Source organism: Podarcis erhardii (genome assembly GCF_964252035.2).
Source record: "Podarcis erhardii genome assembly, chromosome: 15".
Classification (NCBI taxonomy): Eukaryota; Metazoa; Chordata; class Lepidosauria; order Squamata; family Lacertidae; genus Podarcis; species Podarcis erhardii.
The window spans coordinates 21,781,849-21,806,852 of NC_138505.1; the positions used below are offsets into that span (position 1 = coordinate 21,781,849).

The 25,004-nt window shown below is 48.5% G+C and overlaps 1 protein-coding gene and 2 long non-coding RNA genes across 4 annotated transcripts; 1 reads left to right on the forward strand and 2 right to left on the reverse strand.

Annotated features, from left to right (window-relative positions):
• Positions 1-504: 504 nt before the first annotated feature.
• On the reverse strand, positions 505-2,908 carry LOC309330504. Its single transcript, XR_014151453.1, has 2 exons — positions 2,797-2,908; positions 505-1,152 (listed from the first exon to the last, which is right to left on the reverse strand). It is a non-coding gene; the product is annotated as an uncharacterized lncRNA (long non-coding RNA).
• A 126-nt stretch (positions 2,909-3,034) lies between these two features.
• On the forward strand, positions 3,035-23,652 carry LHX5 (LIM homeobox 5). 2 transcript variants are annotated; one of them, XM_081842004.1, is made up of 5 exons: positions 3,035-3,552; positions 6,601-6,824; positions 9,999-10,243; positions 15,324-15,489; positions 22,363-23,652. In XM_081842004.1, exons 1-5 carry the CDS (start codon positions 3,380-3,382, stop codon positions 22,719-22,721), a joined length of 1,167 nt encoding a protein of 388 aa, XP_081698130.1. In that variant the 5' UTR covers positions 3,035-3,379; the 3' UTR covers positions 22,722-23,652. The 2 variants fall into 2 exon arrangements, with proteins under 2 accessions (XP_081698130.1, XP_081698129.1); XM_081842003.1 differs by having other exon boundaries at positions 3,039-3,552; positions 9,966-10,243; positions 22,363-23,650.
• On the reverse strand, positions 9,301-10,404 carry LOC309330524. Its single transcript, XR_014151472.1, has 2 exons — positions 10,301-10,404; positions 9,301-9,751 (listed from the first exon to the last, which is right to left on the reverse strand). It is a non-coding gene; the product is annotated as an uncharacterized lncRNA (long non-coding RNA).
• Positions 23,653-25,004: the final 1,352 nt, after the last annotated feature.

Below are 25,004 nucleotides of genomic sequence, written 5' to 3' on the forward strand. Positions count from 1 at the left end.
CCACCAACAAAGTCAGTAGGTAGGATACGGATTAACTTCACGTCTTACATGGCAGTTGTGTGAGCGGTATGTTAATAAAAGGGATGGAGATAAGTGCACGTGTGTGTGATATATGTGTCTGGACGGTACATATAATTGAATTTCCGTTTAGATTGGAAAAGCTTTCTCTAGGAATAATACACCCACGTTTGACAAAGACCTTCGCACCGTGCTAAATATTGGGGGTGGGGGGGTGGCCGTATCTCACACAGAGACCCAAAGAAAACAATCCAGAATCTTAAAACCGAAGTACTCTGCTTTAAGTCGAATTTACCTCCCCACCCCCACCCCCACCCCTCTACCATCCTTAGACCTTTCCTTGGACACAGAGAACCCCTTCAAACGGGTGGAAACCTGGAAAGATCTTGCCAAAGGGAATAAGCTTAAGGGTGAGAGTCTCAATTTACAATCATTCACACACAACCCTTTTCCTTTTTTAAAATCTCACTGCATATAGTCAAGACAGGAAACGATTTCTGCTTTAATAATTAAAAAATAGGTTTGCCAGACTGAATAACATTCCATTTTTAGAACTCTCCACTCCGGTCAAAGTCCAATGTCTGTCTCCCTTGTTCTATAGCTGGTCTCTCTCACTCACATTGGGAACAAAAGTATTGGCTGCTGGACTCACAGGACAACACACCAGTCCTTTGTTTTGAACTGATTTTTCTGCGTTGGGTCCAGGAAGGGCCATTAATATTCCCTTCGCCACCGACTTCATAAACACACACACACACACGCAAACACGACCCTCACACACCGAAGCTTTGCCCACCCCCCTTCCCTCTTGCTCCGACGCGTATTTTAAAATCGGGGCCTTATCCAGCCCAGAGCACTTCCTCCTTCCCCCCTCCAAAATTAGAAATTGGCCAATAGGCAAATTAAGTGGCTTGGGTTTTTGTTTTGTTTTTTTTTCTTCTTACGAAAAATTAGATTCCATTTGAAAGAGGAAGGGGGTCTTCCTAGAGTAAGGATGTGGGAAGGATCCCGTTGAGTCCCCGTCTGGCCTCCTAACGCACCGAGCTCACGTCGAGGAAATAGATTTTCATTAGGAAGAACGAACGGTTCCCATTTTCTCTCTTTTCAGATGGCATCTATTTCAGATGGCGAGTTCTGGGGAAAAGGAAGGAAGGGGCATTTATTTGGGTTTCTGCCCTCCCCCCCAGCTCTTCTTTGAAGCTCTGCTTCTCAGCTCCCGCACCCCCCACCCACCCACACTTCTAATGTTGTCGTACAAATGAGGGTGGGGTGGAAGAGTTCTCTCTTCATTATCAGACTTAATGAAATGACTAACTATGTATTTGGGGCTCGGACCATTCACGGCGGCTTTGTGAGAGGCTTGTCAAACCCTCCCATTTCTAGAGAGCAAGGAATGGTTTGGGGTGTGGGGGAGGAGAGAGAACCTTGTAAGTTAATCTCTCCTGTCCCCCCTATTGTCCGTGCACCTTGCATGACAAAAAGAAGGGGGGTGCCAAGCCCTCTCTCCAAATTCCTAGGCAACAGGCGCACGAGGCCAACGACCCCCTCCTCCTCCCCACTCCTGGATCATACACTTCCAAAGTGTTCCTATATTAGGAATTTTATTTTATTTTTGAAGGGAAGGGACCCTGCCAACACACTCCCAAACCTTCCTAACTGGGCCATGTGGCGTTTCAATGGACCTTACTTCCAAGTAAGCCTTCCCCTTCCCCCACCCCCACCCCACCGATAGGCCTTGAGAGAATCGGGGCTCGGAGAAATCCAATCCACACAGGAGAAGTTAATGGGGAACACGAAATATATCGAGCTCTATTCACACTCTCGCTTTTTCGCACCGCCCCCAGCCTCCGAGTAGCAACTTTAAGCATTCGAGTCTAGGTGAAAATTCTATTCGAACGCTTGTTTCGCACGAAGATTATTTTATCCATTTCATTTTCTGCCTCTGCAATTGCTTCCTTGGACAATTTTCGAGACCCTGGAATTGGAGGGCGGCGGCGTGCGGGGGAAGGGCGGACTAATTGGCAAAGTTTTATTGCTATAATTATTCGCATTAGTATTATTCACTGGGAGGGGGAGATTCTATGATTCCCAGTCCCTTTCCCGAGAAGATAAAGAAGGAGGGGGTCCCAAAAGGTTTTATTTTCCCTATTTATTAATATTACTATTATTAATGAGGGGGAGGGAGAAAGAGTGAAAAAGAAAAATTCCGGGGTTGCATGCCAGTCCTCCTTAGAGTAGACCCACTCGGAAGAATGGGCACAACGAACGCAAGTCCATTCATTTCAACGGGTCTACTCTGAGCAGAACGTGGTAGGATGGGCATTCCGAGAATTACCGGTCCCTTTTCATTTTACTGCCGGGGTGGATTCGTCATCAGTAATATAGTAAATATAATATAATAGTTTTACATACAGAGTCCCGAATAAATGGCTCGATTTCACACAAACTTTACAGTCCAGATCCTCGCGCGCAACTGTTTCAGACAGGTAATGCCGCCTGCCGGTTCGCAGCCCAAGCCCCCTCCCGAAAGGAAACCGCGAGGAAAACTATCCTTGGATGCCTTCCTTGCCCCCCACCTGATACCTTTTTAGAGATTTCTCGAGAAGGGGGCATAAAAGGGCGCATTTTATTGCTAAAGCTGGCTTGTTTCTTTGGGGTGGGGGTCTCCCCAGGACCGATCTACCGATACACACACACACGCGTCCTCCAGCCCCCCGTGGGCCCCGATCCGCGAGCACCCCCTCCTCCCCAAGGCTCCTGAGGAGGCAAAATACTCACAGAGTACCCCGGCAAGCCAGGTGAAAATCTCGCCCCTCAACAATAGGGCTGCCTTCTTTTTCCCCCTCTGTGCCAAGCGCAAGGCTGGAGCCAATTTAGATATGCTATAAATTAAGAGGTTGCCATAGCCACCGGCTCGCCATTGGCCGCCGCCCACCCGACGTGGCGCCCGACGTCACCAAATCTGAATAAGGATGCGCGAATTACTAAAGCCGGGAGACAAAGCTGGGCGATGGGAACAGCATGAAAGTGGAGCAAAGTCCCGGGCAGCCACCCACACGCCGGCGGAGAGGACCGCGGAAGGGGAGGAAGCGCCGGGCCTGCTGGGCCTCGTCTCTCTCCGCCACCGCTGCCGTCGAGGCTCCCTGCCGGGCCGAGGATGCGTCGCTGCTGACCTGCCCGGACTGCGCCCTGCAGGCGGACCGAGGCGGAGAGAGGAGCTAGCGCGCTGCCCCGACGGCAAGTAGAGAGAGCGAGAGCGCACCGAGAAGCGCGCCGGAGAGGGAGCGCGCGGAGAGGCGAGGTGGGCTGGCAGCGGGGCGCGGCGCGGCGAGATCCCCACCACCCCCATCCGGCCGCGGCTATGATGGTTCACTGTGCCGGCTGCGAGCGGCCGATTTTGGACAGGTTCTTGCTCAACGTACTGGACCGGGCCTGGCACATCAAGTGCGTCCAGTGTTGCGATTGCAAATGCAACCTGACCGAGAAATGTTTCTCCCGGGAAGGCAAGCTCTACTGTAAGAACGACTTTTTCAGGTGAGGGGCGACGTTTCTCCATCTCCTTCCCCCACCCTTAAGTCTCCCCCCTCTCTTTTCTAACCCACCCCCACCAACACCCCAATAGTCCCTCTTGGATGGTGTGGGTTGTAGTCGTAACCCCACTTCCTTAGGGTCTGAGCCCCCACTAAATGGAGTGCGACACCTCAGAGTTTAGAATTGCAGCCCCTGAAGTCTTCCCCCCCACCCACCCTGGAAAATTGCACACCATATTCCATCCCCTTCAGAACTGCGGTTCTACTCTTCTCTCGGCTCTCCAAAAAGTGTTGCTAGTTCTGTATAGCCAATTTGTAAACAGACGCTAAGGACCCTGACTCTGAACAACGCCCCCCACTCACACCCCACACAAAGGCCTGATCCCTCTATGGCTGTTTCCCTGGGGTTAAGCCAGCCATCGCCAAGCGTGCTCCTTAAGCATGCACCCTTTACCCAGGAGTAAGTTCCATCGAAATAGAGGCTTGCTGCTGAACAAAGGGGCATAGGATCAGGCCGTCCTAAATTCGGTTCCTAGGGAAGATAGTCCCATGGGAGGGGGAGGCAATGGGATTTACTACCGAGTAAGGGGAAGAGGCTTGCATCCTTTGATTTAGAAACTCAGCCCAAAGACAGAAAGGAGGGGGGATGTCCTGCGATTTTTTATTTTGTTATTTTAAAGGTTTTTATATAGCTTGGTATTGGAAAATACTGACAAATGGGGGGGGGGGGTAGCAAGGTCAAAACCTGCTCTCTCCACCAGCGATGGATTTATCCGAGAGGGCGAGAAATCGGGCTACCCGAATTACCCAGGAAAAACTGAAATAAAAAGGAATACTCCATATCCATTTTGACACAGGCAAGAAGAGCCTCCTTCCTTTAGAGAAAGGGTCGAAAGAAGATTTAGCCTACCATTATGTGCGCGCTTTCCGTGGGAAGAACACCAACCCATCGAATTCACTAGGGCTTCCTTCCGAGTAAACTCAGGTCTGCTGTTTTGACGTCGAGGCTGCGCTCCAAAGTGGGCTTAGGCGCGCCAAAGCCCATGAATTTCCCGGCGGCACGGTACAAATATTTGTCAGCATGACAGAGGCCCAGAAGCTGGTCCTGAAGTTCTTGCGTCCCCACCCCAACAATGCCAAATCGACGCAATCCCCTTCCCCTTGATTTTATATTTTCATTGAAAATATAACCAGCAGAGGCCCCCCCCTCCACCCCCTGTTAGTCTGGGCAGCCGAGGTTTAAATATATGCAGTCCGACCCTACTCGGGAGTAAGTCCGATTGATTTCAACGGTCTCCTTCACAATTTACAGCTGTCTGCGCAGAAGTTAAAGTCCTATTGATTTCAACCGGGCTTACTCCCAGGTAAGTGGGGCTGCAATTACAGCCTATATAAGCAAAGGATGACAGTTTCGGGGGTATTGGGGGAGCGGTACCTGTTCGCCACCCCCACCTCCTAATATATACACATTTAGGGGAATCCATTTTTGTGACTATTCATAGAGGCACATTATTTTTTCGTCCAGAGGAAAGGGGTCCAAGTCCCCCCCCCCAGTATTATTATTATTATTATTATTATTATTATTATTATTATTATTATTATTATTATACAATAATATTTTTCAAGGCCCCCTAGATCTTAAAAGCCAGTTGCTTTCAGGTGTTGTCCCCCCACCCCGCCAAAAACCTTCGGAGAAGGAGGTGGAAATCTTCGCCTCCTTTGACTGTGGCCCACCCGCATTTCTCACTCCCCCACCCCACCTCCCTTCCTTATTGTCTTGGGGAAAATGAAAATCAACAAATAAACCCTCATTTTGCAAATGCAAATCCATCCCAGCCTTTTGTTTTCGGGCATTAATTGGAGGTAAAGCGCCTATCTGTTTAGAGATGGAAATGGCAGGCACGGGAAGGTGCGGTGCTGTAGGGCGAGAGAGGGGGAGCCGAAGTGACTTCAGCTCTGCGGGCATAGGGCCCCCCAAGGCAAACGCATATGAATGAATGGAAGGCTAAGCTGGCTTTGCACATGTAAACGGGCCTGTAATGGCCATTCTGAATTCTTAGACTTTCCAGCCTCTTCCCTCCCCCACCCCCACTTTTTAAAAACTTTAAACCCCTTGAACGGTTTGTTTTTTAAAAAAATAATAATAATAGGGTGCAGATGAGGCGACCGCCATTCAAACTAACCGCACCAAAATGATTTATGGGTTGTAATGTTTTCACTAAATCCACGTCACCGTGGGCCATCCTGGGGAGAAAATGGTGCCTAGCGGAGGAGGAGGTGATGACTTGGAGCCTTGTGCGCTCTATAGCCCAAATTCGAGGTGTATGCGGGGGCAGACACACTGACACATCGATACAGAGACCTCGATTTTAGTTTTTGGACCACATTTCAACAGGCGATTCTTACACGTTACACACACGCATGCCTAGCTACCCACACAACTCGCTGCAATAAGGAAAATTAAAAGCGTTTCCACAGCTCTCGTTTCCCCTAACGCAGCGCGCTTTGCTTTTTGCGACTGCGAGGGGGTGGTTCCTAATGCCTAGATCTAAAGGACCCCAGTTTGGGTCTTTCTACTGCGGCCCCGATTCAGTCCAACGCACCACACACGCGGGAGGGGGGGAAGCACCCCAGGCTGCCAACAAACAATCAAAAAAGCACCTAGTGAGAGTGTTGCTACAGGCCTCAAGTAGATCAAGCACCCGGGACTGGATCCGACGGGGGTTCTCCTGCGCAAAATCGGCCGAGATGGCCCAATTCCTCTGGACTGGAGGCGGGAAAGATTGCGTTGGTCGGATCCTGTTCCTTCCCCGTCGCCAAAACTTCTCCAGGGCTAGGTAATAATATGACCCCTCTGTTCCTCCCCGCTCCGTCCCAAAATTATTTGGCAGCGTCTACCGGGAAGGTCTAGAAGTTCCCAGCGCGCAAAAATACCATGGAGAGCGGCTCCCCGCTAAGACTCCTTTCCTTCCTTAGTGGGTCCTCATCCTCTCTTTCTCTGACCTCCCCCCTTTTCCTCACCCCACTCTTACGCTATCTCTTTTGTATCCAGGAGGTTTGGGACCAAGTGCGCCGGGTGCGCGCAAGGCATCTCCCCGTCGGACCTGGTGCGCAAAGCCCGGAGCAAAGTCTTTCACCTGAACTGTTTCACTTGCATGGTGTGTAACAAGCAGCTCTCGACGGGCGAGGAGCTTTACATCATCGACGAGAACAAATTCGTCTGCAAGGACGATTACTTGAGCTCGGCCAGCTTGAAAGAAGGCAGTCTCAACTCAGGTGAGCCGACGGAGCCGGCCCTACCCTAGGGCAGGGGGAAGGAGTCGCCTTTGGCAACCGATATGGAGTGTCAGGAAAGAACAGCCTTTTGTTAGCTATTTGATTCGCGATTTCTCTCTGTGTGTGCGAGCGCGGGCGCGCGCCAGGGAGGAAGAGAAGCGCCTTAGTTCAGTGGTAGAGGATCTGCTTTGTGTGCAGAAGTCCGCGGGATCAGTCCCCGGCATCTCTGTATAGGGCTGGGGGAGATGCCATGTCTTAAAGCCTGGAAAGCTGTGGGTCGGTGCAGAGGCAATACATGGACCAATTTGTGTCTGATTCATTATCAGACAGCTTCATAGGTTCCTTTGCTTTTTGCCTCAGCTGCAAAAGTAACTCGAACGGCCTGCAGTTGGAAAGCGTGCATTTGCTGCTAGATAGGGGCGATCTCCTATAACAACTGTACTGTTGCTCTTAGTGAGTGGTACTAAGGATTTTGCTGTTCCTGTTATTTATTTTTTGCTGATTGATTGCTGATGTGTGGACACCTAGCCACACTCCTTTGGGAAGTAGGACTCGTTGAACTGGGTGGAACTGATTTCCCAGTAAAGGCGCAGAGGCTTACGCTGTAACTCAGGTCCCTGCCCCGAGTTGCTTGCAAACTTACGTTGGACGGAGAACGAGCAAAGGGAGCGGAGATGGATGGGTCAGAAGGGACACATGAGGACGAGCGCAGCCCCCAGCCCAGACCTTCAGAGTGATTCTGAGGACCTTCGACGTTGCATTTCTATCGCGCCTTTCTTCCGCCTATTGGAAGGTCCTTTTCTATATCCCACCAGGCGCCGCGCAGAAGGATTTCTGCGCGAGGCGGGTCTCTGCCTGGAGGAGCTTACAGTTTAACTTTAGACAAAGGGAAGCGGGGAAAGAAGGGAGACAAAAGAGGGACGAGGAGAGTGAAGGAAGGATTTCGCATGGGGAGGGAACAGAAGAATGAGCCGCGGCGGTGAAGACCGTGGTTCCAGTTCTTTCTGTTTGGGGAATTAACCCGTCGGTGCCGAAATGGATTGCACAGCATTAGGGCTGTGGGTGTGTGGGTGGGTGTGGGTGTGTGTGTGTGTGTGCTAGCAACAAGGGAGAGTGAAGGAGAGAAGGAAGACCTTGTATTTGTCTATTTCTAAAGCTTTACCCAGAAAAATAAAGCTTGGGGTCTGTCGAATTTGTCCCCTTCCTTCTCCGTCTTTGTTTTTTGTTTTTGTAAAAGAGGGGATTTGGAAGTCACCCTGTTTAGGAGTGCCTTCCCGCTTCCATCTGTGGGGGTATATGACCCTGGTCCCCTGCAGCAGCCGTCGAGGGGGAGGCATCTGGCGGTCCAATTCCCCCCCCCCCCCCGGAGACACGTTGCATTCGTTTGAATACAATAACTGCTTTTGCTGGATAGGATAGGACCAAAGACCCTCCAATCTCGCGTGTTGTCTCCAGAGCGTCCAAGCAGGCGCCTCAAGGAGACCTACAAACCAGTGGGGGTGTCTCCAACGCCTCCCAGAGCCTTTTTGCTTCCTTCCAGCGGTATCAATAAGCGCAAAGCAGATTTCAGAACGGCTTCCCTCTCTTTAGACGGGGCGGGCGTCGATTAATAGGGCCAGCAGCGGAAGTTACTGATGAGAGCGGGGCCTTGCATAGCAAGCCAAACCTCACAGGAACGTAGGAAGCAGCCTTATATTGTCTACCCTGACTGGCAGCGGCTTTCTAGGGATTCAGGCAGGGGAATAGTCTCAGCTGTATTGGGGGGGGGCGGAAATTCAAGCAGCTAGCTCCCTTCTGCATGCAGAGCAAATGTTCTACCAGTGAGCAGGAATAAAATTAGAACTTTTAGAGCGGGGAGACAATAAAATTCCTATTGAAAGTAGGTTGAAAGCGAGTGTAGTGTAGCGGTTAAAGTGTTGGGCCTGGGAGATAAGGGTTCGAATCTTCGCTCGGCCATGAAGCTCACTGACTGACCTTGCGTCGGTCTCTGCCTCTCAGAGTAACCTACCTCACAGGGCTGTTGTGGAGGGAGAACCATGTGTGCCACCTCGAACTCCTTGCCGGAAAGGTGGGATATAAATGCAAATAGCAGCAGCAGCAGCAAATTAGGAGGCAACGTACTGAAGAGGTTGCTGACGGTGTGACGTTTTTGAAAAATAAACCTCATTTTATTTCACACCTCCTGCAACTGGGACATGCTTCCCTTTGCTCAGAAGTCAACTCCCCTTACCTCCAACAGAGCCGCCTTCCCAGAAACGTGCGTCTCAGATTAAGGTGTGTAGAGAGCACATAGTCTGGGATTCTTCCCCGCCCCAATGGTCCTGCAACACCCCTTCCAAAACCAGACCTGCCCATATCCCTCCCTCCTTCCATTTTTCTTCTTCTTCAGGATCGGGACCCAGGTGCTTTGGGTTGGGTTAGATCTAGGGGAGAAAATGGGGGAAAGGGATCAAGAGGACTGGGGGTGGGGCGCCGCTGGCCTCTGCTTTTCAGACGGCTTTATTTGTTTGTTTGATTCATTAATGAATCAATTAATTGATTGCATTTCCCTCCGCCTTTGGGATCCTCGGTGCTCCTCAGGGCAGCCTGTGTCCTCTTCCTCCTGTCTTTTCTTTTCACCTTCTGCGTATTTCTTTCGAGGGAGCCCAACCAGAGATAGACAACTGCTTTTCTCTGAAAGCAGTACTTGGTGGCTCCCTCCTTAGTAAGATTGAATTGTTTGTGTCGCCCTCCTTTGCCAAAACGGCGCGCAAAGATCTCTTGCCTGCTCTCACAGCAACCCTGCAAGGTAGGATAAGCCGAGAGGCAGTGGTCGCCCTGTGAGCTTCATGGTTTGAGTGGGGGTTTGAACCCTGGTCTCCCAGGTCCATGTCTGACCACCACACCACACTTCCACCTTCCTTTCCAGGCCTGTCATCTCTCCTACCCTAGGTCCAAACAGGATGAAATCTGATGTTGATTTTGCAGGAGGGGAGGGGTCTTTGCATACCTAAGCCTGGTGACTGATGAACGCTGTCCTGCCAAGTGATCCCTTTGGGAAAGAGAAAGACTGATACCCTTTTCCTTCTGTAAATCTGACCCGTGCAGCTGCTAGCCCTCTCTTCCCAACGAGTGACGCCCGCTCTCCCCTTTCCTTGTCAGTGTCCTCTTGTACCGACCGAAGTCTGTCTCCAGACATCCAGGACCCGATGCAGGACGACACAAAGGAGACCGACAACTCCACCTCCTCCGACAAAGAGACCACCAACAACGAGAATGAGGAGCAGAACTCGGGGACCAAGCGGAGGGGACCCCGGACCACCATCAAGGCTAAGCAGCTGGAGACCCTCAAAGCAGCTTTTGCTGCCACCCCGAAGCCCACCAGGCATATCCGGGAGCAGCTAGCCCAAGAAACGGGACTCAACATGAGAGTCATCCAGGTAAGAGGACCCGCGCCCGGTTGTTGAGTCCGAGCTCCGATGGGACTATCACCTTACCTGTTCTGCACTAGACCATAGAGGGGTTTGCTCATCTCTGTGCATTTTGGTGGCCCTTAGGGGATGATAGAGCCACTGCTCTTTGGAATGCAGCGTTCTCTATATCCAGCCACACACTCGTCTACCGAAAGGGGGTGATCTTCTACATGTTGCAGATTGCATCATAGCTTGTCACAACTGACATCGGCAAAGGGTCTCCTGTGATGTGATGTCATCTGAGCTGCAGATGATGTCACACACTCACTCACTCACATCACCCAGCAACAACCAGGAAAGTTGGAAGGAGCTACAGAAATCTTCAAGCTTTTTGTCCTTCTTACCAGAAGGTGGCCGTCATTTTACCTTCGTTCTTCATCCTGAAATGTTTTGGGAAACCTTCGTTTACTTAAGTGTGGAATATTAGAATACTTGTTTTTATGGATAGTGGAAATCCGGATGGGTAGTACTAAAGTATAGGTTTTTTGTTTTTGTTTTTGTTTGTTGCAGGCTATGTGACACCTCCCTCTCTCTTTTTGTAGAAAGGGCAAAACTTTCATGCTTCATCAAAAGGACATCGTACACCCCATTATTCTTATTGTCCCACCATGCTAGCTGCCTAGGAAAGCCCAACCTGAGGAACACTTTATGAGGAAGTAAACCCTACCAAATTCATGAGATTTACTTCCCAGCAGACCTGGCTAAAAATAAGTTAAGGGAAAATGTATGCTCAAGTCCCTTTAAAATGAATGTGGATACCAGCCTATTCTGCCAACAAAGGTCCGTATAGTTAAAGCCATGGTTTTCCCAGTACAGTAGTGATGTATGGAAGTGAGAGCTGGACCATAAAGAAAGCTGATCGCCGAAGAATTGATGCTTTTGAATTATGGTACTGGAGGAGACTCTTGAGAGTCCCATGGACTGCAAGAAGATCAAACCTATCCATTCTTAAGGAAATCAGCCCTGAGTGCTCACTGGAAGGACAGATCCTGAAGCTGAGGCTCCAATACTTTGGCCACCTCATGAGAAGAGAAGACTCCCTGGAAAAGACCCTGATGTTGGGAAAAATTGAGGGCACAAGAAGAAGGGGACGACAGAGGACGAGATGGTTGGACAGTGTTTTCGGAGCTACCAACATGAGTCTGACCAAACTGTGGGAGGCAGTGGAAGACAGGAGTGCCTGGCGTGCTCTGGTCCATGGGGTCACAAAGAGTCGGAGACAACTAAACAACTAAACAACAACAACAAACCAGCCTATTCATGTTTACTTTGAAGTAATAAGTGCTACGAATGCTCAGTCAATATTCCTCATAAGGATGCATGCCTAGAATTGTAAAGCCCTATCCATGTTTGCAGAGAAGCGTTTCCTAGTAATTTCAGTGAGATTTACTTTTGGGTAAATGTGCAGAGAACTGCAGCCTTGGTCCTTAAAGTGCACAGACAGTACTTATGCCCGGCAAAGTTAAATCACTTGTTGTTGTTTAGTCCTTCAGTCGTGTCCGACTCTTTGTGACTGCATGGACCAGAGCACACCAGGCACTCCTGTCTTCCACTGCCTCCCGCTGTTTGGTCAAACTCACACTGGTAGCTTCGAGAACACTGTCCAACCATCTCGTTCTCTGTCGTCCCCTTCTCCTTGTGCCCTCCATCTTTCCTAACATCAGGGTCTTTCCCAGGGAGTCTTCTCTTCTCATGAGGTGGCCAAAGTATTGGAGCCTCAGCTCAGTTAAATCACTAGTCCCCTTGATTTCAACAGGAAAATGAATCCCTCAGTTTGGTGCTCTCCCATTGAAATCAACACATAGACAGGTGCTTTATATACCTAGTTGGGCCTTTGGTGCAACTAGCTCAGTATCCTCACTGACTGGGCAGCAGCTCTCCAGGGTTTCAGGAAGGAGACATTCCCAGCCCAGACCTACCAGGACCTTCTGCCTGAGAAGCAGATGCTCCACCATAGAGCTATGGCCCTTCCCCCAGCAATGTACACTGCCCCCATGAGGTTGGAGGTTAGACTGCAATCCTGGGCACAATAATTATGAAGTTACCAGTAAGTCTTGCTGAAATCAGCAGGACTTCCTCTTGAGTAAACATGCATGGTTTTGAGCTGGTGTTAAGACAGCCATGATGTTGTTGTAAGTTTACTATTTATCTGTTCTGTCCAAGTAAGTCATACTCAGAGGAGACCCACTGAAACTATTGATTGATTGATTGATTGATTGGACTTGGATTAGTCATGCCCCTTTATTTCAATGGGTCTATGCTGAGTATGTCTCAGTTTAACACAACCCTGTTCTGCTGGAAATATTTCCAGCATTGCAAGCAATCTATGGGATTTGATAAGCCATTTTAAACAATGGGAAACATTATATAAATGCAATATTGCAATAATATAGAGGCAAGTGAAAGGATAGCAAATTAATATTACATGTTTTTTTGTTTTGATTTGTATTGTGCACAGAATTTGAAGGAACTCAAAATGGAACAGTGGTACCTGGTAGCATTCCTATGCAGGGCATTTCAGCAATTTTTATCACACTCCTGTATGATTGCCTTATGTTTTAAATTGGGATGGGGTGCAGGCCAAAAGAACGACGAGTAGCTCTGGTGAGATTCAAGGACTCTTGCTTGACTTATAAAGCAGCCTCTCTTACAATGACTTGTTTCGATCCCGAGTTGTAAATTAAACATTAATTGAGCCACAGGGTCATCAGTTGTATCAAGAGTAGACCCACTGAAAATTAATGGACATGGCTAATTTAAGTCTATCATTTTCAATGGATCTAGTCTAACTTAGCTGGATACAGCCCTCAAATCCATCAACTTGGCTCCAGTTATCAATACATTATGATGGCAATATGGATTAATGTCATGGATTTTAGAATATCATCACATAAGGTAGCTTATGAAAAGTGGGTTAAAAAAATTACTGACTAAAAAAAATAGTACAATATGATCTCTACCTACTAATAAGTAAATCCTATTGAGTTCAGTGGGGCTTACTCCCAGATAAGTGGACAGAGGACTGGGGAAAAGTCATAAAATCATATAGGCATTAATAAAAAATATAGTCATCAGAATTTAGCCATAGAAATGTAGAGAGAGAGACCTCCAAGGTGGAAAAGATGGGTTGTAACTGTTGATAGTCCTACTCAAAGTAGACCTATGGAAATGTATGTATTCTGTGTAAGGCTTGCACTGGATCCAATCCTTTGATGTTTACCTCAATTCAGAGGCCAAGGCTGAAAATGAATAATCCAACGACAGCCCCCCCCCCCCGGGTTTTTCAAGGATTGTGGATTTGAAACATGGGATCAGTGTTCTTTTGCAACGATGCCATGTAGCACCCATCTGGGTGGTCCGGTAGCATCATGCCACATGGAGTCTACTGAAGCAAACCCTACTATTTTTATTAGCAGTAGTTTTATATTTTATTTATATGCTGCCCATCTGGCTGCGTTTCCCCAGCCACTCTGGGCAGCTTACAGATCAGATTCCTCTAGTTCCCCCTGCCTTTTCCTCCTGTCCATGATGAATGAAACAGCCTGTGTAGGACTGAGTACAGTGGTACCTCAGGTTACATATGCTTCAGGTTACATACGCTTCAGGTTACAGACTCCGCTAACCCAGAAATAGTGCTTCAGGTTAAGAACTTTGCTTCAGGATGAGAACAGAAATCAGGCTCCAGCGGCGCGGCAGCAGCAGGAGGCCCCATTAGTTAAAGTGGTGCTTCAGGTTAAGAACAGATTCAGGTTAAGTACGGACCTCCAGAACGAATTAAGTACTTAACCTGAGGTACCACTGTATCTTGCAAGTGTGTGTTCTCTCTCTGGAACAGTTTAATAGAGAATGACAGTGGAGCTTCCAAGTTCAGAGGCAGTATACCTCTTAAGTTCAGCTGCTGAGGCCAAGGAAAAGAGAGAAGGGTGTTGCCTTCATGTTCTGCTTATCTGATTCTCAAAAGCACCTGCAAGGTCTAAATGGATGCAGGTCTAGATCAAAGATGGGGAAATGGTGGCCTTTTAGGTGGGACTCCAACACCCACCAGCCTCAGCCAGTATGACCCATGACTAAGCATTATGGGAATTGCAGTCCAACCTGACCTGGCAGTCCACAGATTCCCCATCTCCAGTTCGAATGGACCTTTGATCCCATCTAACAGGAATAGTCTTATGGGTAACATAGGACAGAAGGGAATCCCATTCTGGTACTTTAAAGCACCATGTTTTGGGGGATTCCGGAGCAAAACCAATACAAGCACCACCAAGAAGTATTAAAAATGCAGTAGGAAATCTCTAGGATATTCTAGTACACGTCAACATGCTTTTTTTAAGGCGGGGAAAGTGATGAAACAGGAGATATTTTGGATTGTTTCCCCACACTGCTAATTGTACCATTTAGTGCACACTACTCCTAGTAGTTGTTACTCCTAGTAGTTATTACTACAGACATTTCTATGTTGTAGTAGTAGACTGATGCTTAATTAGGGCACAAAACAGCAGCAGCAGTCATAGCAGCAGAGCCATCATGCAACCTTTCACGCCACAAATTAGCAGGCCTACTCACCCTACTAACAGTCCATGGCAATATAACATCATTTATTAGCACAGTACTACATAGGGACTTTTCAGTGTCCTAGAGTCATAGAACTGTAGAGTTACTTGGAAGTGACCCCAAGGGTCATCTAGACCAACCCCCTGCAATGCAGGAATCTCAACTATTTAGTCTTCATGGGCAGATCCTGAAGCCCTCTCCTCCAAACCGGGTTTCCTCTTGATGGACCTACAAAGAAAACCCTTACGTTTTTCTGCAAGCAGGGGGAGGGGGTATCTTTTTGTCATTGAATGCCCTCCCCCACTTTCTCTTCCCCTCCCCGCTTCCCCAACTTCTCTTCCCTTTATGTATATTTTGAGTTTGGTTGTGTGGTGTGCGTTTTTTTAATCTTAATTTCCTGCTTCTCCATCCGTCGGCCTTTCTTTTGGGTGTCTGTTCGGGTTCAGTCCGGCCGGAGGGCGTTACCGTGGCCTCTCTCCTTCTGTGCCCCCCGCAGGTTTGGTTCCAGAACCGACGGTCCAAGGAGCGACGGATGAAACAACTGAGCGCGCTGGGTGCCCGGAGACACGCTTTTTTCAGAAGTCCTCGACGCATGCGCCCTCTGGGAGGCCGCTTGGATGAATCCGAAATGCTAGGCTCCACCCCTTATACTTATTACGGAGGTAAGAAGGTCCCCCCACCCCCGATTGGGGGTGGGCGGAATCGTGGTGGGCGCTTTTCCTTCCTTTCATCCATTGACTTTTTTCTGAGTTTTGTCCCCAAAACATATTAGATTCCCAATCAAACAAGGATCACCATCCTAGAGGCATTTACCTGGGCATCCTTACCTGAAGCAGATCCACACTAGTTACATTTAAAGCACATGACTTTTCCCAAAGGACCCTGGGAGCCTTTCCCCCCCCCCTCGGGGTACCGGAGACAGTAGGTCTGTGAGTGAGGAACTACAATTCCCATGATTCCTTGAGTAGAAGTGCTGTGCTTTAAAAGGGGGTTGAATGTTGCGAGCACAGCCAGATTTTACTTCGGAGTAAATGTGCATTTTGGGACTAACTTGAAGTCAATACTCTCGCTGCTGAAATCCCGCCCCTTTGGGGCATCCCACCACCTCCTGAAGACGCGCCTCTCTAGACAAGCCATCCTTGATCTCCTGGCCACAACCTCCTTGTTTAACCGTATTAATTGCTTCTTCAGCCATGCTGTTTTAATGAATTTGTCCTCTGGTATATTGCGATTATGGCTGGTTTGATTAACTGGTTTCATTCATTGTGCGTTTTAACCGGGCGGATATAATTTTTATCATTGGGTTTACATTTGTAAACCGCTTAGAAGCCATTTTCTGACAAGGAAGCTGTATATAAATACACATATAAATAATCACTAGAGCCCAGTTTCCCCTTTCTGCTTATACTGTAATGTTTTATTGTTGCTGTGGCCATTGGCTAATACGAATAAAGTTTTATCTATCAGTCACTAGAGCAAATAACTTAGGGGCTACTTTGAGTAAAACTTGGACCAGTCTTGGCTTTGGAACCAGCCTCTTTAGAATCCGAACCTCTTGCTTCCTGAGGGAGACAGAGTAAAAAATCCTTTCTTTCTTTCTTCCCTTCCACACACAGATTCTTCCTTTTCCACCTCTCCCTGTCTTCCGCTTTTCTTCCCCTTTCCTCCCTTAACCCTCCTGCAAAATCACTGAAAATCCGAGGGTGCTCGGAAACCAGGGCCGCCGGTTGCTTGAATTTGCCCGCCCCCTCCCCCCAAAAATACACCCTTCCCCTGCTTTTTTGCTGTTCCTCTCCTTTTAGTTCCTCTTCCGCCATAGTTGCCCCCACCCCTTGTTGGTTCCTCTTCCCCTTGGTTCCTCTTCTTACCCTCCCCCTTGTTTCCCCTACCCCCGCCCCCTAGTTGGTTCCTCAGTCTAACCCTTTCCAACGGCTTCCCCGACGTTTTTCAGGCCAGCCTCTCCCTCCGCCCCGTCGGTTTTCCTTGACGGGGAGGAGGCGTGGTCCTTGCCTGGATCTCCTCCTCCTTCCCGCCGCCCCGCCCGAGAAAGGGGGCTTTGTGCGGGAGGGTCCGGCTGTGCCCGACCCCTTTGACGCCCCGCGCTCCCTCGCCCTGCGCTGCGACGAACAAAGCTCCAGCTGCCTCGCCTTTGTACTCTTTTCAGACGGCATTTGTTCCAATTACGGCCGAACCCCAGGCGCGTATGGAAGGCGGCCGCCGCCTCTGGCCAGGGCCCCGGACATATGTCTTCCAGGAACCGCGTCCCGGTTTCCCCGCACCCCGTCACCTTCCAGCTCCCTGAAGGCGAACCCCGTTAAAAAAACGACCCCCGGGAGGGAAAATATTTATTTACTTCTTTGAGCAAGGTTCGCCTGGAGGGAACCTGGAAACCCCATTTTCCCGAGGATTCCGAGGTCTATCTGGTTTCCTGCTCCTTATACCCCGTCTTTGGAGGTAGGGGGTGTTATCTGGCACTCTTCCTCACCCCCCAAAACACTTCCAAAGACAGGAAAGGGGCTTATCCAACTCCTAGGGGTCGAGATCCTTTCCCCCCCCCCATAAAATATTTGCGGGGGCTGGGCCCTCCAAAGTTGACAGGCATTGCCATTCAGATGGTGTGCGCCTCAGATGGTGTGCGCCCCGTGTTTCGTGATCGATTAGGCAGGGCGGGGCTTGCCTGGGCCCCCCAATATTTTATTCAATTTGGTACCCGTGGAAGGGCTGTAGCTCCGTGGCAGAGCATCTTTCTGGCATGCAGAAGGCTCCAGGTTCAATCCCAAATGGTACCTCCAAATCCCTTGTCTAAAACCGTGGAGAGTCGCTGCCAGTCAGTGGTCGGACTCGGCATCAGGCCGTTTTTATGGCTGTGTGCTCCTTCTCCCCTTAAATCGCCAGGGGTAGTTTTCGGGTAGTGACGGGAATGATGTTAAACTGGTTTGGGAAGTAAACTTACTTGAACACAGCGGGACTTATTTTCCAGTAAGCACTTCAGAGGATTTTCTCGTGTGTTTTACGCGTCTCCTTAGCTCTTGTTGTTCCGTGCGCGCGGGCGCGGGTGTTGTTAGGAAGAGGTATACACGAGTGTTATTAAACAATTAAGTAAATAATTAATTCAATGTACATTCTATGGAACTATCTTCTGGTGTCAGAAATAAAAAAAGCATGCAAACTAATAAAGCCACAATTTAAGCATCCGAGAGGAACGGGAACAGCCTGTACGTTGGATATTTAGCATGAGAAGTGATGTCAAATAAGATATATTAAAATACACTGCTACAACGTGGTGCCCTGCGGGGGTTTCGGGCTGCCTGAAGAGAAAGTCCTGTTCGCTGGCGAATTCTAGCTGTTCCCAGAAGTTTCTCCCTTTAGTATTTCTGAGAGTGTATGTGTCAAATTATGTGCAGGAAATGCCCTCTTCTCATAGAAAAAAACGTGTCTGTGTGAGTGTGCGTAATATAAATGTATACTTCCGGGAAAAGGGCCTTTTTTTCTGTGGCAGCTCCTAAGCTGTGGAATGCCCTCCTCAGAGACGTGCGTCTGGCGCCTTCACTACGCAGCTTTTTGCGGGAATGCTGAAGACCGTGGCCTTTGACAAATTAGTGTGTGTTTCCAGATCCCGCCCTGTTCTTGTGAATCAATGTTTTCAACTGTGTCTTTTACTCTGAATTTTAAATAGTTGCAACTGGCCCCGAGACCTGCTGGTGAAGGGCGAGTGATGAAATATTTTTAAAATTATTCTTATGAAAAGCAATAACAATAATTAGAGCGGCAAGATAATGCGAGTAACGTCTTCCCCTCTAGAGGATAAGCGTGCGGACTTGGCTCCGGCTGAACACCTTTGTTCTAGGCTTGTGTGGGCCTTCTCCCCCCCCCTTTTTTTTTTTTAAGGAATGGGTGTATCTTTAATCGAATTAACATCCTATCCGCCACTGGCGGAGGATGATGGGCGGGGGGGGGGGGTGAGGAAGGTGCAGGCGGGGACAGAATTGATTAACTCCAGCCGGTTTAAAGCGACTGCTTCTGCCCTTGCTTCCTCCTAGTTTTCCGAAACTAAATTTGCAGCCCAATCCTAAGCGCGTTTACTCTGCGTTGAAGTCCCACCGCATTTTAAGAAGTTTTTTTTTCTCCTCCCACCCGGGTTCCTGCTAGTAAAGGTTAACTCATTTGAATGTGAAGCCCCAATTTCTGGAGATTTAAGATTTTTGTATTTTTTTAAAAAAAAAATGTTACAAGCCCATCTTTCCCTCCTGCGTGTATTTTTTTCTTCAGGCTCGGAGCGTATGGAAGGGGCGTATAGAATCAGGTGCGCATCTGATAGCAGTCCATAAACAAACGAACGTTAAGGCGGCTCCGGGCTTTGATGTCTCTGCTACTTTCTCCACGAACGTTCTGTTTGGGACGCCGTGACGTATCGAATAGAATTCGATGCGGGGGGGGGCGGATGTCCTTTGAGGATGCTTTTATACCGCTTGAGTGTGTCGTCAGGGGTGTTTGTTTCTGAAGCATAAAATCGGGAGAGGTTTGTGGGGCGTTTTCAACTGTTCCATGACAGTTTAGGCAGGCGGTAGTAGGTAGATGGAGGGTGGAGGCGCCTGTCTGATGCGTCAGGCAAAAAAAAAATCCAGTTTTTGGCTTCCCACATCCGCGGAACACGCTAGCAAAGCGCTTAGGCAAGAAAAGCAAAACAAAAGGAGCTGGCTTTTCACTGTCCTCTTTCTGCCGTATTTATTTCGCGGTATACTGCCTCTGGAGATGGAGGTTTTGTTTTTGAGCTCCGGCAACTCATCGTCGTGGCATCCGCCATTAAATTGTCCCAATGATTAAGACAAAACTCACCAAAATTATTGCTTAATTTATTATTGAATGCATTTACTTATTTCTTGTTTTTAAACCCCACACTTTGTAAAGAATAATCGCCGTAGATTCACACTGTGTTGTTTTCGGTGACCCCAAACCGTCCACCCCCCGCCTCCGTGCGCGCGCACACCGATCCCACCCCACAGTAGCTGATCACAGACCCTCATCCTCATGCGGGAAATGGCACAACCGTCTTGCGCGCCATGGCTGCGATCCTACACCCACTCACTTGGGGGGGGGGCGCTATTGAATTGAGTGGAACTTTTGAGTTTACCTGTACAGCATCGAGCTATAAGTGGTTTTCTGGCCTAAAGGCCGTGTCCATGCCTAGGTTTCTGTGGTAGAAGTTTATCCTTTGTATAAATGTCTCTGTGTATGTTTCTCTCTCACTCTCTCTCTCTCTCTCTCTCTCTCTCTCTCTCTCTGTGTGTGTGTGTGTGTGTGTGCTCACTGGTTTATAATTTGTGCTGTGAGCTGTTTTGGGGGCAGATCAATGTGAAAATGCAGCACCCAAGCAATAAATTTAGTAGCAGTATATTGTTGTTGTTGTTGTACGTTGTTGTTATTACCATGTTATACTAATAATAAAATTATTAGTAGTATACCATTATTATTATTATTATTATTATTATTATTATTACAGCATGCTGTTGTTCTTGCTGTTGTTGATAATGCATGCAAATAAAATATCAGCTGTTATTGTACTACTACCAATAATAATAATAATAATAATAATAATAATAATAATAATATATTTCTATGCCACATTTCTACTATTTGCAATAATCGTGGTTGTTAATAATCTTTGCACTTCTCCTGGGGTTATGTCCTGGCCTGTTTCATCTGGCCCACTGTGGATAATTTCAAGTATGAATCCTGCCTGGCGTTTGACCATAGCTGCCAACTTTTCCCTTTTCTTGCGAGAAATCCTATTCGGAATAAGGGAATTTCCCTTTTTTTAAAAAAGGGAAAAGTTGACAGCTATGCGTTTGACCCTTCTCGGGCCTTCCTGAGTGTCCTTCATTCTTTTACGACTGTCCTGGCCTCTGCAGACGTCTTTATGAGCCTCCTTCTGCTTATTTGGGGGAGGTCAGGGGGTGTGGAGCAGAGAGGGTTTGCTTCTGAGCCCAAAAATGCGCAGGCCTGCAGCTTTACCTCTCCGAGGTGTTTCTCCGGAAAGGAGTCGAGCTGGATTCAGTGGCGGAGCTAATGCTTGAACTCGGTTGCGCGTAAAGCAAGACTAACATAAATGGCTCTTGCTTCCGGGAGATGTCAATGGCCAACTATGCTTGCGGAAGGGCTTTTGTCCCAGGTCCGATCCCCGGTGACATCTCCGGGTTAGTGCTGGGGAATATTCCCTGCCCGGAACCCCGGAGAGGAGCCTCTGCCAGCCATTGCGCGCAGCACTGAACTGCATGACGCGCAATGGTCTCAACTCCCCAAACTGGCAAGGCAAGGCAGTTCTGTGGGCGCGGCTGCCCACCTGCCCAGGTCGTCCAGGAGAGAAGTGGCAGGAAGCCAGCGGTGTCTTCTTCTGTTTCCTAGCCCAGGGCTGGCAAATCCCGTTGGCATCGATATGCTGATGTAATGCTTTTTTCTTTGCTTGCTTATCCCTTCCTCCACGGAGATTGCTCTGTCTCCCCACCCCTCAAGTTTATCCTCACAACAACCCTGTGAGGTAGGGTAGGTTGAGAAATAGTGATTTGTCACAGGTCGCTCACTTAGGGATTCATGGCCTAGCGGGGAATTGAACCCGGACCTCCCCAACCTCGGTCCAGAGCTCTAACCATTGCACCACACCACCTCTCCATCCATGGGATTTTTTAATGGTTAACTGAGGGGAGGAAAGCTCATACTAATAACAAACTTTTGTTGTTGTTTAGTCGTTTAGTCGTGTCCGACTCTTCGTGACCCCATGGACCAGAGCACACCAGGCACTCCTGTCTTCCACTGCCTCCCGCAGGTCAAACTCATGCTGGTAGCTTCGAGAACACTGTCCAACCATCTCCTCCTCTGTCGTCCCCTTCTCCTTGTGCCCTCCATCTTTCCCAACATCAGGGTGTTTTCCAGGGAGTCTTCTCTTCTCATGAGGTGGCCAAAGTATTGGGGCCTCAGCTTCAGGATCTGTCCTTCCAGTGAGCACTCAGGGCTGATTTCCAGAGGAATGGATAGGTTTGATCTTCTTACAGTCCATGGGACTCTCAAGAGTCTCCTCCAGCACCAGAATTCAAAAGCATCAATTCTTTGGCGATCAGCCTTCTTTATGGTCCAGCTCTCACTTCCATACATCACTACAGTGGTACCTCAGGTTAAGTACTTAATTCGTTCCTGAGGTCCGTACTTAACCTGAAACTGTTCTTAACCTGAAGCACCACTTTAGCTAATCGGGCCTCCTGCTGCCGCCGCTCCGCCATCGCGCAATTTCTGTTCTCATCCTGAAGCAAAGTTCTTAACCTGAAGCACTATTTCTGGGTTAGCGGAGTATGTAACCTGAAGCGTATGTAACCTGAGGTACCACTGTAATAACAAACTTAGTTGGTCTCTAAGGTGCTACTGGGAGGAATTTTTTGGTTTTGAGGGGAGGAGGGTTTTTCCCCTTGTAGGATCTCGCCAACCCGGTTTTAGATCCCTCTCACCTGCTCTCGCTTTCTCCTTTCTCCCCTCCCTTCCCCGCTCAGATTACCAAGGCGACTACTACGGCCCTGGGGGCAACTACGACTTCTTCCCGCACGGCCCCCCCTCGCAGGCGCAGTCCCCCGCCGATTCCAGCTACATCCCAACCTCGGGGGCCGGATCCACGCCGCTCGGACCCCTGGAACCCCCTCTTCCCGGGCACCACGCTTCCGAGAACCAAAGGTATACGGATATGATCTCTCACCCCGACACGCCCAGCCCGGAGCCCGGGCTGCCAGGCTCGTTGCACCCCATCCCGGGCGAGGTCTTCAGCGGGGGTCCCAGCCCCCCTTTCTCCATGTCCAGCTACAGCGGGCCCCTCTCGCACCCCAACCAGGAGCTGAACGAGACGGCCGTGTGGTAGAGCCACCCCCTGGCGGAGGGCGCGCGCCTGACCTCACCGGACCGAAAGAAGAGTAGCCCCTTTTTTTTGTCCAGCTCCGCCCGCTCCGTCGGGGCGAAAACTCCGTTTACCAAAAGCGCCACCACCGTGATGCCAAATCGCGCCTCGCCAGACCTCCTCTTTCCCCCACGCCCCTCGGGGGCCGCTCAAGGACCGCGCGCGGCCCGCTGTCTGGCCCCGGGTGGGCTCACAGTGGGGACGCTGGACATGGCTGGCGGGCCCCCCCAACCAACAAACCAACCCACCCACCCACCCACCCCGGTTGCAGCGCCCAGAAGTGGTTCGCCGTCTTTGTTCGAGGAACCTCTGGCAGCGAATCTCTGGAACTCGCCCATTCGTTGGACCAAAGCTGGACTCGCCTGTTTCACAGACTGGAGGATGTGAGAAAGAGGTTGGGGAGCAAAACGACCATCACCTGTCCCCGCCCCGTCCAGGATTGCGTCTTGGGTTGTTGTTTTTTTTTGGGTTGTTTTGGGTTTTTGTTTTTCCTAAATCCGAAAAAAAGAGAGAGAGAACCAGTTTATTTTAATTAAAAGGTTTATTTTGTGCGTGTTCGATGGTGGCAGGAGAAGGGACTTTGGGAAAAGATCTCCGGAAAGGAGGAATGTTTCATTGGTGACACGTCGCCCCCTCGTGGTAAGTGCTGGAATGACTTGCAGGACTTATTTAAATATGTTGAGAGGGATTTGGGGAGGGTGTTCTTTTTTTTTGTTTTCTTAATTATTATTATTATTATTATTATTATTAATATTATTATATTATAATTATAATTATTTTGGCGGAAATATAACCACAACTACCAATAAAAGTTTTTTAAAAACCCAATTTTGGAATGCCACTAGCAAACGCCAATCCAGTCTAAACCTTTCTCGGAGGCAACACACCTGTTTAAGAATGTATTATAGTTTTTTGCTCCTAGTTTCTTTATTTTGTATAAAGAAGAAACAAATAAAGTATGTTTTTGTGTTTATTGGTTATTTATTGTACCTTAGTCATCTGAAGTGTCAATTTGCAAATGAGGTAACAGCATAAGTAGGAGTACTGGAAAGATTCTCATTCTACTGCTGATTATTTTATCATTTAATGCGGTTAAGAACAACAATAATAATTACAATTATTATTAATTGGAATAATTCTCATTATTATTATTCAGTGCAAAAATGATTACTGTTAATTGCAATTAATTGGTGCTGCATTTCTCAGAGTAATCATGATCTGCCTCAAAGAGTGGGAGAAAAATGCCTCTGTTTTTAACACATATACAGCAACTTGGGAGTAAACCCCAGAGATCTAAAACTTAAAGGGACTTACTTCTGAAGAAATGTTCAGATTAGAAAGTACCGTATTTTTCTGCCTATAAGATGCCCTCATGTTTAAGATGCCCCCTGTTTTTGGGGACTCAAATTTAAGAAAATGGGGGGAGAGATGTATCAGTGTATAAAACGCCCACTAATTTTTGACATTATTTTTAAGGGGGCAAAACTAATCTTATTCACGGAAAAATATGCTAGCTCTATCTAAAACACGCTTTTTGTTTCTTTGAGCCAATTTAGCACATGGCGGCAGCTTTCAAATATTTTAAAACATCCCAGACAACATAGGCCAAATGTGTATCTCATTCAGGAATGGAGAATCTGCGACTGGACTCCAACTCCCATCAGGTCCAGCCAGTGTGGGTTATGCTTGGGGGTGATGGGAGCTGTAGCTCGGCTACATTTGGAGGACCATGGCTTCCTCATCTCTTCTAGAAGAAATCCCAGAAGGTGTAGATTTTCTCTTTCCTGAATGACAAGATGACCTTGCTGAGATTTCTTCCTTGACCTCTCTTGCATCCAGTCATCCTAGGTTTTAGAAAAGCAAAACAAAACAGGAACAGGGGCATAGATCGCTGGTCCAAAAATTAGAAGTGGCTTCATTGCACAGGTTGTAGCTAAAAGCGGGCCTTGCGTCTGCAAAGGTTGGTGGTGGCTGCCTGACATGTGGGAGCTACAATAAAATATTGCAGCATGGAATACTTCTGTCTAAGGTCCCAGTTAAGTCGGCCATGACTTCCTGCAGGATAATCCATTATCTTCCTCCCTGGTTTTCTGCCCCCCCCCAAAAAAAACCACACACACCATTATTCCCTAAGTAGCAAGCGTGTTCTGCTCCTATTGAGCTGATTTGAGAATTTATTTTCCCCAGTTGTGGGGGGAGAGGAGAGAAAGAGATTTCTGCAAAATTTGAAATCCCATACCCTCTTGA